Raw genomic sequence first — 13,413 nt, 5'->3', positions numbered from 1 at the left:
CAGTAACTAAATTTTTTTAAAAACTAAATATGAATGAAAAAAAAATCAGTTATTTTATGGGAGGATAGCTAATTTTTACAAAAAGGGTAAAGAAGGAACATTTATAGGGATGAAAGGGCAAGCAGGGTGGGTCACCCTTCTAAATATGCTTAGGGAGAACATTGCCAGTGATTGTTAATAATAATCAAGCTGACGTGAAATATCCTCTGTAGTAGACGGATCATGGGTTGGAGTCCCTTTGCCATCAGGCTAACCGTGAGATGTTCTCGTGGTCTTCCTCTCCATGAAAGATAAATATGGGTTAGCTCCATCAAAAAGTCCTCCACGAACGCAAATTTCTCCCAATACTCGAACCAGGAGTTCCCTTGTTTTCTGGATTGGGTTCAAAATTACAAGGCTACGGAGTTGCACATTAGTAGTCATAAAATTGGGTCAGCTGTTCAACGACCGTTATAAAAGAAAATCAAGTTGAGCCGTGTCGTGTATTTAGCCGTTCGAGGCTATGTTTACGAACTATCACGCCTACGCAATCGAATTAGGACTGTACCTCTCGAAAAGTTTCAGTTTAGATTCCTCATCTGTTAGCGTTGCGTTAAGACGCATCCCTTGTATTCTAAATTCTAAATGCTGTAATTAATTAATAAATAGTGCTTGTTGAATATAAGAGTGTTATTTCCTAAAACCCCACGCTATTGGACAGCACAAGCCGTGATGGCTCAGGGGATAGAGTGTTTGCCTTCCAATGAGGTGAACTGGATTCAAATCCCAGTGATGGCTGGTCGTTACGAATTCCACATCAGGCTTGCACCGACCATTGTGCAGACGTAAAATATCCTCAGAGATAGACGAATTATGGGTTAGTCCTCTTGCCATCAAACTAACTGTGGAAGGATTTTGTAGTTTTGGTTGGTTCCATCAAAAAGTCTGCCACAAAGGCAAATTTCCCTCAATACTTGATCCAGGAGTTCCCTTGTCTTCTGGATTGGGTTCAAAATAACAAGGTTATGGAGTTGAAAATTAGTAGTCATAAACTCAAAAGATTGGATCGGCTGTTCAACGATGGTTATGAATAAAAAGTGAAGTAAATTTATTATGTTTCAGAATTTATTACATTTACTAGCCAATTTTAATAATTATCAATGAAGGTTTGAATTTTCAACGCATCTGGCTAGAGATTTCCAATATGCATACACAATGGTAATTAACAGCACAAACAGCTAGAAAATATCAGTTGGTTGAATACTTAGGATGCAGAAACAAATGTAGAAAAACTTTTCTCCCTTAGACAGTTTTCCACCAAATAACATGAGAAACAGAGTTTAAGGATGCAAAGACATGATTGACCGATTTGTTAGATGGTTTACAAAAACAGTCAAAATTTATTTACTTTTATTTTGCAGTTAAAATTTTACGTGAACCTTGTAGTATTTACTTCCAATTAGAAGAAACACAAATGATATTAATTCATCAGGCAAGCCTAAAATTACATAGTAATGAAGAGTTATTGAAATGCAAATTGATTTCCAATATTTTGAAATTTAAAAAACAGAATGCTGTGAATTAATATGAATAGAAAAAAACTATCAAGAAAAACACACCAAGTAAAGTTATAAGTGAAAGGGCAGAAACTTGATAATTATAATGCAAAAAAAAAAAAAAAGTAAAGGTTAAAAGAATTGTTTATTCAAAAATGGCTTGAAAAGAATAATTTTTTTTCCTTCCAAATCTTAATATTTTAGTGAAATTGTCACTTATAATTGCTTTTTAGTTCCATGTGATGACTTAGCAATTAATAATATTATCATTAAGGAATTTACCATTTTGGGTGTCTTAAACTTTGAGTACAAACTCAATATTTTCTGAACTTGTACTTATTATGGTTTTTATTATTAGTGATAAAATATATTTTTAGCAAACATGGCTCGGATAGAAACTTGACTGTTCAGTCTGTCTTGGGATTAGATTTTAACTAGTTTGCGAAATATTGTAGATCAGGATCAGAGATATTTAACAAACTATACAGCAATTTTAAAAACAGGATTCAAGACAAGTGTGGGGAACGTAGATTTAGACTATGTCAAACTTCAGCTATCAAAAAGTACCCCAAGATTGAATTGAGTTAGCATGTCTTATATACTAGTGTTAAGTAATTGTAGTGGTAGCTACACCACAATACCCCCCCCCCAATTTTTTTATCAGGGATAGAATTCGATGAATGTTACAACTAGTTGGCGTATTTGCGAAAAACCAGGAGAGCTGTATTAAGGTCACCGGATATTGAGCGTTAGCTGTGAGAACTGAATTAAGTTTACGGTTGTGTGCGTGAGATCTCCTGTGTTACTATTGAGCAGGATTCCATTGTGTGTAAATGAGACTGAGAAGCAACAGAGCGAGGAAGACAATGACGCATTCACAAAAAGCAAGTCAACTGTTCAGTGTGGACCATACATCGAAATAGGCGTGTGTCTAGATAGGCATGTTTAGTTTGCAGGTCACCAATGTGGGAAATGTAGATTTAGACTAAGTCAACCTTGATCTATCAATACCACAAGAATGAATTGAGTACAATGCCTTATAAATTAGTGAATTGATGTTTAGTAATCGTAGTGGTAGTTACGCCACAATAAGCATAACAATCTGTATTTATCTGAACATATATGATTAACTGAAGAGTTGAACAATAAAAAAGAGTTTTTAAGATAAACAGGTGTCAATGTGGTTTAAGAATGTGTACCACTGTAAATCCCCTCTGATTACACGACAGTTTTGTGAATTAAAAGAATAAAAAGTTAAAAGTTTAGTTTTTTAAAAAATGTGTTATCATAAAAAGGAGATATTTTCTTACTCTGGCGGCCAATGATGATGTTGGTTTTTCTAACAAATCCCACAGACACTTCTTGTAGGGTGCACACCGTCCAACACCGAAGTCTTCTTCTTCTCTTTGTCTCAATGATTCTGCTTCTTTTCTCATTTCTTCATACACGTGTTCCTTTTTTTGATGATATTTATGTTGGCAACACGACTCCAAATACAATTCGTCGATTCCCCAGTATTCCAAATCGTCACTGAACGCCAATACGCACATTTCCTCCACTAAATGAAGTTTACCAGTTCGATAAAAATTAATCACAGCACTAAAAGAACGAGGATGACGATCAAAGAAATATTCGTTGTCTACCAAACTATAATCGTCACACAGTTCCATGATAGCTTCATGGGTATTACTTTCTCTAAGTCTACCAAGCCTAGTATGAGGTAAATGCTCTAGAGTTCGCCAGAGAACCTCGTGCTTAACACCTCCAACATTAATAATAACACGTCTATTGAGCGCTTTGCTCCGGATAATCATGAACGACTCCGGGGGTAGAGACGACATGGACCTGGAGTGAGCGCGATTTTGTTGCTGCAATGGGCCCATAATTTGATTTTGAATATTATATGGTTGCGCCATTTCAGCAAACTGTGGTTGGGGTGTCATATTCGGTACTGGTTGAACAGAAGGGGCGGGGGTGGAGGCGGTTTGAAGCGTGGCTGGCGTTAACGTAGAAAATCCAGAGCTCGCCTTTTCCATTTTGTCCATACTGGTCATCCTCATAGCCCTCCCCCTCGAGCAAGAGGGTGAGGAGGGCTAAAATCACATCCAACAGTCACACTGACACACAGAAAAGACAAGCTACACATTGATTTGGGTTTTAGTCTTGGGGGTGTGCACATTCTTCATTCTTATGTTACTGGAACAGATAGCACTTTAAATTCCAAAAAGTGAGTTATAACATGCCTCTGCATTATGTCTGTGCCAGATGACCACATTGGATAATCAGCCTAAATAAAGTAAGTTTAAACAATTAATTCAAAATAAAGTAGAAGTATGTAAAAAAACAAAAACATTTTTAACAATTTCAGGGAAAACATATTTATTGGTCTAAGACAGGGTTTGGTTTCAGTTGTCAAAAACCGATTAAAATAGTTAAAAACCTAGAATGATAGTCAAGAAATCTGAATGCGTAGGAAAATTTTTTTTCATTTGAATATATAAACAATAATAAATAAATTTGCATATTTATTTAAAACATTAAAATTAAATTAATATACAAATATCGATAATATAGTATATAAATAGAGATAACATAATATATAAATACTAATATATAAATATAGAATTAACAATAACTAAAAATCAAGGGAGAAAGAATGGTGTATGTGAAAGAAAGCATATTCTGAGAAAAAAATTTTTTAACGTTTCAAATTGTTCAGGAGCTTGCATACGATTGAAATTTTGAAAATAAAAATATAGTAAAGAATAATTTATTTAGTAAAAGTTTTCTTTATTTTTTCCCCAGCACAATTTCTTATCAAGATATTTCAAATTGTAAAAGAAAAGTAATATTTAATATTTGGCTTTGAATATTATCTGAAATGTGGTATTTAAAATATTAATAATAATATTTGTACCACAATGTAAATGCAATTTTTATGTTCTAGTTGCAAGTTTTGGATACAGGAATTTGTTTATGTTGGTCTTAACAGTGGTGAAAACTGTTAAAAACTTACCAGCCCTGATTTAAAAGCACATTATGGACAGGTGAACTATTATACATAAATTTAGAAAACTCTTTAAAAAGAAACAATTTTTAAAACAAAAATTTTGCTTTTTGTTAACAGTTTTTTTTTTTGTTTATAAACATAATATTCGAAATTATTTTAATAAAATTTTTTTAAAAGTCAGATATTTTTTCTCTGAGCTCCTGATCTAAAATCATACCAGCTAATCATTTATAATAAAATTATTTCACCTAAAATCATACTCATCTCGATCACATGCAAAAAAAAATTTTCTGACCTTGTGACTTAAGACTACAAGAGTTGTTATTAAGATGTACCAATATCAGGGATTACTAGTTTCTTCCGAAGGAAAAAAAAAAAAACGGCAAAAAAATAAATAAATAATAAATAATAATAAAAATCAAGAGAAAAAAAAAGTTCTGGAATAAACTCGTTTTGAAATTAAAGTATCAAATATTAAATAAAAATTTTAAAGATTTAAAATTGCAATATAGTTTAAGTGATATTAATTTCTAAGCCTTTCAATAAATCAGCTTCAAATAAATGAGAACACAAATGATAAAATTGAAAGAAAAAATAAATTTAATTAATGATACAATAGTTTCTTAACATGTTTTACATAAAAAAGTATAGTATGACTTAAATTTTTAACTAGTACATAGAGAACTTCAAAAATATGGTAATCAAATTAAATATTATTACACAATAAATCACATGTTATTTACAATTATAAATAGCAAACTAATTTTCATAGTCAAATGTTGTTAAGTAAAAAAATTCTTCAATTTTATGTTAAAGGTGTCCTCATTATTTATAACATATAAAATAAAGAATTTTTATATCATTTTATAATTTACAAATTACTAAATGTTTATTTTTAAATAAATAGTTAAATAGGTAGAAATTTTTAAAAATTTCAAAAAATTTGATATATAGTCAAAATTTGATATATAGATTGAACAAAAAATCATTAAAAAATTTAACTAAACTTTAAAAGCACATTATAGGACATTTATTTTAGGAACTTGCAAATTTTCAAGGGTGCAACTTATTACACAAAGTTTTTTTTTTTTTTTTTTAATTATTTTGAAGCATTTAATATTTTGAAGCATTGTAATATTGTATATTTGCTTATTTCTACCAGTGTCCTGGAAGAAATAAGCTTATTCCAGAAGAATTCCCAACCATAAGTATCATAAATAAGCAAATAATGTAGATCAACATAATTAACTTAGCTTAAAAATCACAAATAAGTAATTTTTAATCTAGTTTAAAATTTTTTTGGACAAAATTAACTTTATCCTAGAATAGATTGTTTAATACAATCATGCCCCGCAGTGGACTGATCCTAAAAACACAGTTCCCAGTAGAACACCAAAGTCAAGTATCACTGGCTGCAGTCAGTAAGCAGGTGGGTGACCACTTTGATCAGCCGGTGGAGGAACCGAGGGTGCGCGGTATCAGTCTATGTTAAACTGCTCAACAGTAAAGTGCTAGACTTCTAGCGCAGGTCGCCAGGCTACCAAAGCAGGGGAGCCACACCCTTTGCAGAGGATCAAAATTGCATTGGCATGTCTACGTATCATCCTCAGGAATGTTTCCTAGACTGTCTCCAATAGCCCATTCAGCAGCTCTAATGTGACGCAAATAAAGTACCTATCTACCTAATACAATTTCATTGAAGGCCTAGTTATCACAAGAGCAGTAAGGCACTGGCTTGGAGAAAAAAATTTGTGTTTTAAAATAAACTCCAAGAATGAAAAATTTCATATAACTCCAGAAAAAGTAAGATTTATTATTTTTCAAACATTAGTTTAGGCATAATTTTTATTTGTTGCAGAGCAGAGCCCACAGCAGTCGAACTCCATGAAGCACCAAAATTATTCATTAAAATCTTAAAATATAAAGAAACTTTTTTATTATTTCAGTTGGTTAGTCATATATGTCTATTTTTGGACAACAATATTCTCTAAAAAAGTTATTCTTTAGATATGATGCATTATAGAATTGAGTCTGTGTATTTTATACAGGCAGTGAACACTAGAAAGACTGAAATACCCATATTGCCCAAAAGCAGTCAAAATGACTGCATTGTGAATAAATAACTAATGTATGAGGAAATTTATTCAAAATTAATTTTTAATATTTTTGATATTATTTTCAGTTATATAACAAGTTATTAGTAAATATCAACAATAAAAATAATTACAAAAGTCACAAAATTCTAAGAAATTGTGTCATTATATACATCATTGTTTTTCTAATTGAAAATAAAAAAGCAGTCAAAATGCCTTCCTTGGGCAATCTAGTGTTAAAATCTCATCTTTTAAGAAGAAAAATTTTTTTTCTTCTGAAATTACGTTTTGCAAAAGACATTTTTATTAATTAATTTCTCACATGAGCATAAAAAAAAAAAACAGATTTTTTTTCTACAGCAATATTCTTTACAAGAACTAATCTTTAATATAGAGCCAAACACATTGTAATTTACCTCAAAATTTTAGCAAACATTTTTAGGTGAAAATGCAACTAAATGTCAATGTCAGGAACTCATCAAGAAATTTTTTAATATGATGTCATACACTTTTAAATTCAGCTATAACTTCTTTTGAAATGTCATGTTGAAGGTGAAATAAGGTGTGTGTGTGCATATTATATATATATATATATATATATATATATATACATACCTGCCAGCATTGGAGAAATAAAATAATGAAAATTTTACTAGCCACATATTTGAGGTTACGTGTAAAGTATTGATACATCATGCATAAACATGTAAGTCAAAAAGAGAAATTCAAAGTTGGAAATGATATCAGAACTTACAGTTAGCTAAGTAAAATGTATATAAATCTTAATCTAAAGAAGATTTTTCTAAACCATTATTTATAATTACTCAAACTATTTTATAACTGTTGTTAAGCAGCTGACCCGCTTATGGGTTCGTGGCTACTAATGTTACACTCCGTAGCCTTGTAATTTTGAACCCAATTCAGAAGACAAGGGAACTCCTGGATCAAGTATTGGGAGAAATTTGCCTTTTGTGGAGGAATTTTTGATGCAACTGCATTTTCGTTATACAGAGAGGAAAACCACGAAAATGTCCCACGCATTGCCTGACCACGAGGGGTACTCAAACTATTAACACTAAACATACTGCAGTACTGGCAATAGCACTATCTGTTGAGTAATTTTACCAGAGGATATTTTACCGCCAATTTTTTAAACATTCTTCAACAAATACGGAGAAATTTGAGAATATACAGGTAAACAGGAGATAGTCGCAAAATACAGGAGACTTGGCAGGTATGTATATATGGAAATTACAAGGGAAATAAGGAAAGAAATAAAAAAGGGTAAAGAGAGATTTAAAAGAGAACATAAATTTATTAAAATTTAATTACACAAAACAAAAAAATGTAATCAAAATTATAAAAAACGACATAAAAATATAATCTTGTCATCCACCTTACACGATTGTACCTGCAAAAATAGTGCTTTCTAATATTGTATTAATATAGCCGAAGCAAAAGATATCAATACAATAGTGTGGGAAACACAAAAAGAGATCAATTCGTAAAAACATAATTTTACCAGGTAAAAAATCACAAAAATTCAAGGAAAATAGAAAAAAAATTCATAAGTAAAAACATATAAAGCAAGAATAGAGAACGGATGTCATGCAATTGATACAATTTACAAAAATGATTTAAAAATATTTTCAGAACTAAGTTACCAGGTTACAAAATTTGAAATTAAAGTGTAAATAGAGGGTAGTGGGATATATTTTTAAGGTGCGTTCATATGAATTTTTTTTTTATTTATTATTATTTCAGCTTACTTTTGTAATTTTTTTTCTTCTTCTCCTTCAAATAATTTTTTCTCTTTTATATTTTTTTTTCTTTCATTGTTTTCTTCGTATTTTCTTATTTTATGGGTTTTATGTACTTGAAGATTATACACAGTTAATAAAACTTAATAAATCTTAATTTCTTAATGCATTAGTCAAAGCTTTTTAAAATTTTCCCAGTAATGGCCAACCTGTAATTATTTTGCAATTACAGTACAGAACCCGTTATCCGGAAATCAGAAAACCGGAAAACCAAAAAACCGGAACGAAATTCGATAAATTTTCCCGCAATTTTTAAAATAAAATTTTTTTTTCCTCATAAGATTTTGGGATTTTTCTTTATTTTTTGAAAGATGTTTACCTTACCATCATTTCAGAAATAATCATTAGTGTATTACCTCATCGATTTTTCTTATTTTTAAGATTGTTTCCAAATATATATATTTTTTTTAGTTGGGTTTAACACTAAACAAACGGCTTTTTGTAGCGATTCAGAAAACCGGAAAAATCAGTTATCCGGAATAGCGATAGTCCCGATCGTTCCGGAAAATCGGTTCTCTACTGTATAAACTGAAAATGCAATAAAGTTAATTGAAATAATTCTTCTGAGCATTTGGAAAGAAATACTCCCTATCCAAATATTAAAAATTAACCACCAAAACTATTTTTAATTAATATTTGTATCACATATAACAAGGCACCTCATTTTCCCTCTCTTAAATGAACTTTATTTTTTAACAAAAGTATTGGTAACCAGCATCGAATTCTCTAGCATACAAAATTGGGTAACCAAAAACTTTTTCACTTTTCACAACTTACACGAAGAACATATTTTTTGCCCATGTTTGATGCAACAATCAATTGAACAGATTAATAAAAAATAAAATAAAAGTCAAGATAAGGTAAAGGGATTTGTCAGCTAAAGTTTGTCAGATTGGTTATTGTTACCATATTATTTGATGATGAAGATATTTTAAATTTCACAATTGTGAAGGCATGGTAAAAATTATCTTAAATTTGCAGGTGACAGAAAGTTTTAAGCAAAAGAGTTGTAAAGTAGTAAAATATGGAAAGAATTGCTGAATTTGTTGATACTTTAAATATATCCTATACTTTTTAGATCAAAATAAATAAAAAAATTTCTTGTAAAATTATTTTCAAACAACACATAAATTACAGGCTTTATTATGAGAAGAAGTGTTGAAATAGAGAGCACATGTAAAATAAGGTATTTTTTACAAAAATATTATTCGAAAAAAAGGTTTTGTATATTGTGTGGCCATGGTTTGTAAGTTTATTGCGCAGTAAAAAAAAATAAGTAAATAAATTTACATTGAAAGGAATTTACCTTGAAGGTAGTAAAATATATTATATTTTTATCTATGACAAATTATGAGTCGAACACAATTTATCTATTAATATTAAGGAATTATGATTTTGATTAAACGTTAAAGTTCAATTTAGTATTTAATAAATATTTTAACAGACGACGGATACACATAATTTTATAGATAAAATTATATTTTATAAAATTGTAACCTTTAAATTTAATAAAAACAACATTGATAAAATGCAATTAAAAAAAAAAATTGGGGGAGATTTTGATTTTTAACTTTTGATTTCTTTTAACTAAACCTTGTGTACAGCAGTTAAAACAACTTAATACTGCCTCATATCATTATAATAATAACCAATGACTAGGACTGGGCTATAAATCGATATATCGCGACATATCGATTTAACGCCTATATCGGCAAACCGATACAGCAACTTTCATTCCAAGCGATACATCAGAAATGTGATTTAAGCCGTCGAGTGAAGAAGACGATATAACGATATAGCGATACACGCAAGGACTTTCTCTTACGTTCCGATGCCAACTCGCGCTGTGGAAGACGATATTGTTTCGTTACGTTGAGACGGCCTTGACTGATGAGCGGTAGAATCAGAATCACTTTTGAGACCTTATATCGTTATATCACATGTTCGTTTTCGCACCTTCGCGATTTGAAATCGTTTCTTGTAGATTATTTTCAATGGGATTAACTTCGTGATCGCTGTCGTAACCTTGTTCTGAACGCAATCTATTATTGAAAAGAATTTATAAAGAAAAGTTTCTTCATTAATTAGGTAAGTTTTTTATTTATTTTCTGACAAAACTTTTTTTATATTTTTAAATGTGAAAATTATCGGAAATCTAATTTAAGGCACCCATAAGGAATTAAATTACAAAGTAAATAAATTTGTTAGGTTATTTTTTTACTTTTTTTAAATTTATTAAAAACTTTTCGGATAAAACTTCTAATTATTTAATGGGCTTCTATTACTGATTTTAAATTTATAAATCTTGCGTTGTTTTTATTTTTAGAAATAAAGTTAAAACAAAACTTATTTTTTGGACATAAGTCAATAAACTTTATTTGTTCAAAAGAATTTGAAAAGTTTGCGAATTTTATTCATTTCTTTTTTTTTTTTTTTTTATCAATTACTACTTCGTTTTATTAGAGAGTAAAATCATTATTTTTTTTTAATTTTCGTTTTATATTATTAGTTAATTAGCTAAATATATTACCGAATATCACAATTCTTTTGTTTTTATTTTAAGAATTTAATTAAGAAACTTTGCCTTACTTTGTTTTTCGTTTATAATTCGGTCATTATTTAATTTAATTTAATTATTTATATGAAATAATAATAAAAATAGTGTTTAAGAAGCATTTTTTTTCTAAAATTTATTTAGCTCTTTGTTTTAAGCATACAAATAATTTTTTAACGAACTTATTTTTTAAATTTTGTTCCTATGCTGTTAGGTAAATATATTGATAAATTTCACTTTTATTTATTTTTTTATTTTTAAACTAAGAAATCTTTTGTTATTTGCGTGATCATCTTTAGAAAATATAACAGAACTTGTGTTTACTTCTTCATTAAGAATTTGAACATTACGATCGAACTTAATAATTCTGTAATTATTTACGCATAATAGTACAAGCAAATATTGATTTGTTAAAAAAAGTTTCTTTTCAAAAAAAAAAAAAAAAAAAATATTTTTAACACTTTGTTTTAAGTGTATAATGAATTTCTTAACAAACTTTTTTTTTAATTTTTTAAATTTTCTTTCAATAATTTCAGCTAGATATCTTTATAAAATTCCCTTTTTACTTTTAAACTGAGAAATCTTTCAGAGAACGAAAATTTTAAGAAATTATTACAAATCTTATGTATACTTTTTAGTTTAAAATTCGAACATTTTTAATTTTAAACTTCGGCTTTTAGTCAATCTAACTTTTATTTTAATTAAAATATATTTTGAAATTTTGAAATCAGCTTTTGTTTAATAACAATTTTTTTTTTTCATTAAGGGTGTTTTAGGGGTGAACTTAAATTAAGACTGCTTATACCTTATAAACGATAAAGAAGTGCAAATATTTCATTCTGTATCTACACACATTTTTTCAATAAATATTTTAAGTAAGATTTGTACATCTTAGTCAATTTATTTAATATCTTTCTTTAGCAAAACATATATATTTTCAAATTTATAAATTGATTTAAATCAATATGCGTATGAAGTCTTGATAGAAATCTGACTTTCTGTGCCTTAAAGTAAATGAAATTCAAAAATACTATATCGCGATACATCGCTATATCGCGATGCAAAACTGACGATATATCACGATATATAATTTCTAATATCGCCCAGTCCTACCAATGACATTCTGAGGTGTTTGAATACTTGAACAAACTCATCGGTAAAATGACTCTGAAAAGAAAATGTTTAAACACTGAACAGGACAAATAAAAACATAGTTTAATTAAAAGAACACAAATTACAAAAATACATTTTAATAAGAATCTAATCCATATTTTAGTTATTTCTTTAAAGTAAATTAGAAATTTATCCACATTGAAATTTTTTTCTAATAATCATGATCTTCCTCAGCATTTTAATTCTCTTAATTCATAAATTTGTTCTACTTTTCACGCAGATTCATCATCATCATATCTGGCTAGACAGCCCAGGGTGGGCCAGTGCCTTCCTTTGAATTCGAATCTACTTCTCTCTACTTTTGACACTTGTTCGCAAGTTTTTCTCCTTTAGAGTAACGAAATCAGTCTCAACTAAATCCAGCCATCTCAGTCTGGGTCTACCTCTTTTCCTGTTCGTTAGGGGTCTGTGTAATAGGATTTTCTTTAAATTTGAGTCATCATTCCTTCTGAAAATGTGAGCTGCCCAGTTCATTCGATTTATTTTTATGAATTTCACAATATCTGGCTCTCTGTAGATTTTATACAGTTCAATATTATATTGTCTTCTCCAGGAATTATTTATTTTTATCCCACCAAGGATGGTCCTCAAAACGTTTCTCTCAAAAAAGCACGCAGATTAATAAAGTAAAATTTTTAAGTTAGGTGATTCTTTAGCAATGAAATTAAATTTGTAACTTTTTGTTAGAAATTCGTATAATTAATATTAAGTTTTATCATAAAGTATAGCTAGAGAAATGAAATATAAATTTGCTTTAATTTTTAAATAATCTTTTTTTTCAAAAAATTTTAAATGCAGCATTAAAACAAAAACACAGTTTGTTAGAATGAATACAAATAAAAAATTTCATTTCTCTCACTACTTAATGTACAGCAAAAAAAAAAAAAAAAAAAATAATAATAAAAAAACAAAACAAATTAATATTAACTTTATGAATTTTTAACTAGAAATTACAAATTCGCTTTGAAATGTAATTCTGTGCTACTAGAGAATTGCTAAGTTATGTCAGAAAGATATATTATTTCCTAGAATACTTTTTCAAGAAGATGTACTAAAGAAAATACAAAACAATAATTACTATATATATATTTTTTTAATTCTAAAAAACCTTTTCATTTAAATTTTATAATATTTGAAATATAACAACAACAAAAAATTAAATTATCGCTAAAACCATTATGCACACGTAATGACATAATAAAACTTGAAGATATAAATAATATTAAGG

The 13,413-nt window shown here is 28.8% G+C and overlaps 2 protein-coding genes across 4 annotated transcripts in view; both read right to left on the bottom strand.

Moving 5' to 3' along the window:
• The window catches only part of LOC107441198 (dystrobrevin beta), a 173,580-nt gene that overhangs the window by 12,798 nt on the left and 147,369 nt on the right, over nt 1–13,413 (bottom strand). The gene's annotated exons all lie outside the window — the stretch shown is intronic.
• LOC107441203 (uncharacterized) overlaps nt 1–13,413 on the bottom strand; it is a 39,471-nt gene that overhangs the window by 23,260 nt on the left and 2,798 nt on the right. For both annotated transcript variants that reach the window (XM_071180226.2, XM_071180230.2), the window contains exon 2: nt 2,846–3,822. In XM_071180226.2, coding sequence (XP_071036327.1) covers nt 2,846–3,595 — 750 coding nt within the window. In that variant the 5' untranslated portion in view covers nt 3,596–3,822. The remainder of the gene's footprint in view (nt 1–2,845; nt 3,823–13,413) is intronic.

Source organism: Parasteatoda tepidariorum, chromosome 1, assembly GCF_982258835.1.
Source record: "Parasteatoda tepidariorum strain Cologne lab strain chromosome 1, Ptep-v5.0, whole genome shotgun sequence".
NCBI classification, from domain to species: domain Eukaryota; kingdom Metazoa; phylum Arthropoda; class Arachnida; order Araneae; family Theridiidae; genus Parasteatoda; species Parasteatoda tepidariorum.
The sequence above is the reverse complement of the archived record's forward strand: the minus strand, read 5'-3'. Positions and strand labels throughout refer to the sequence as shown.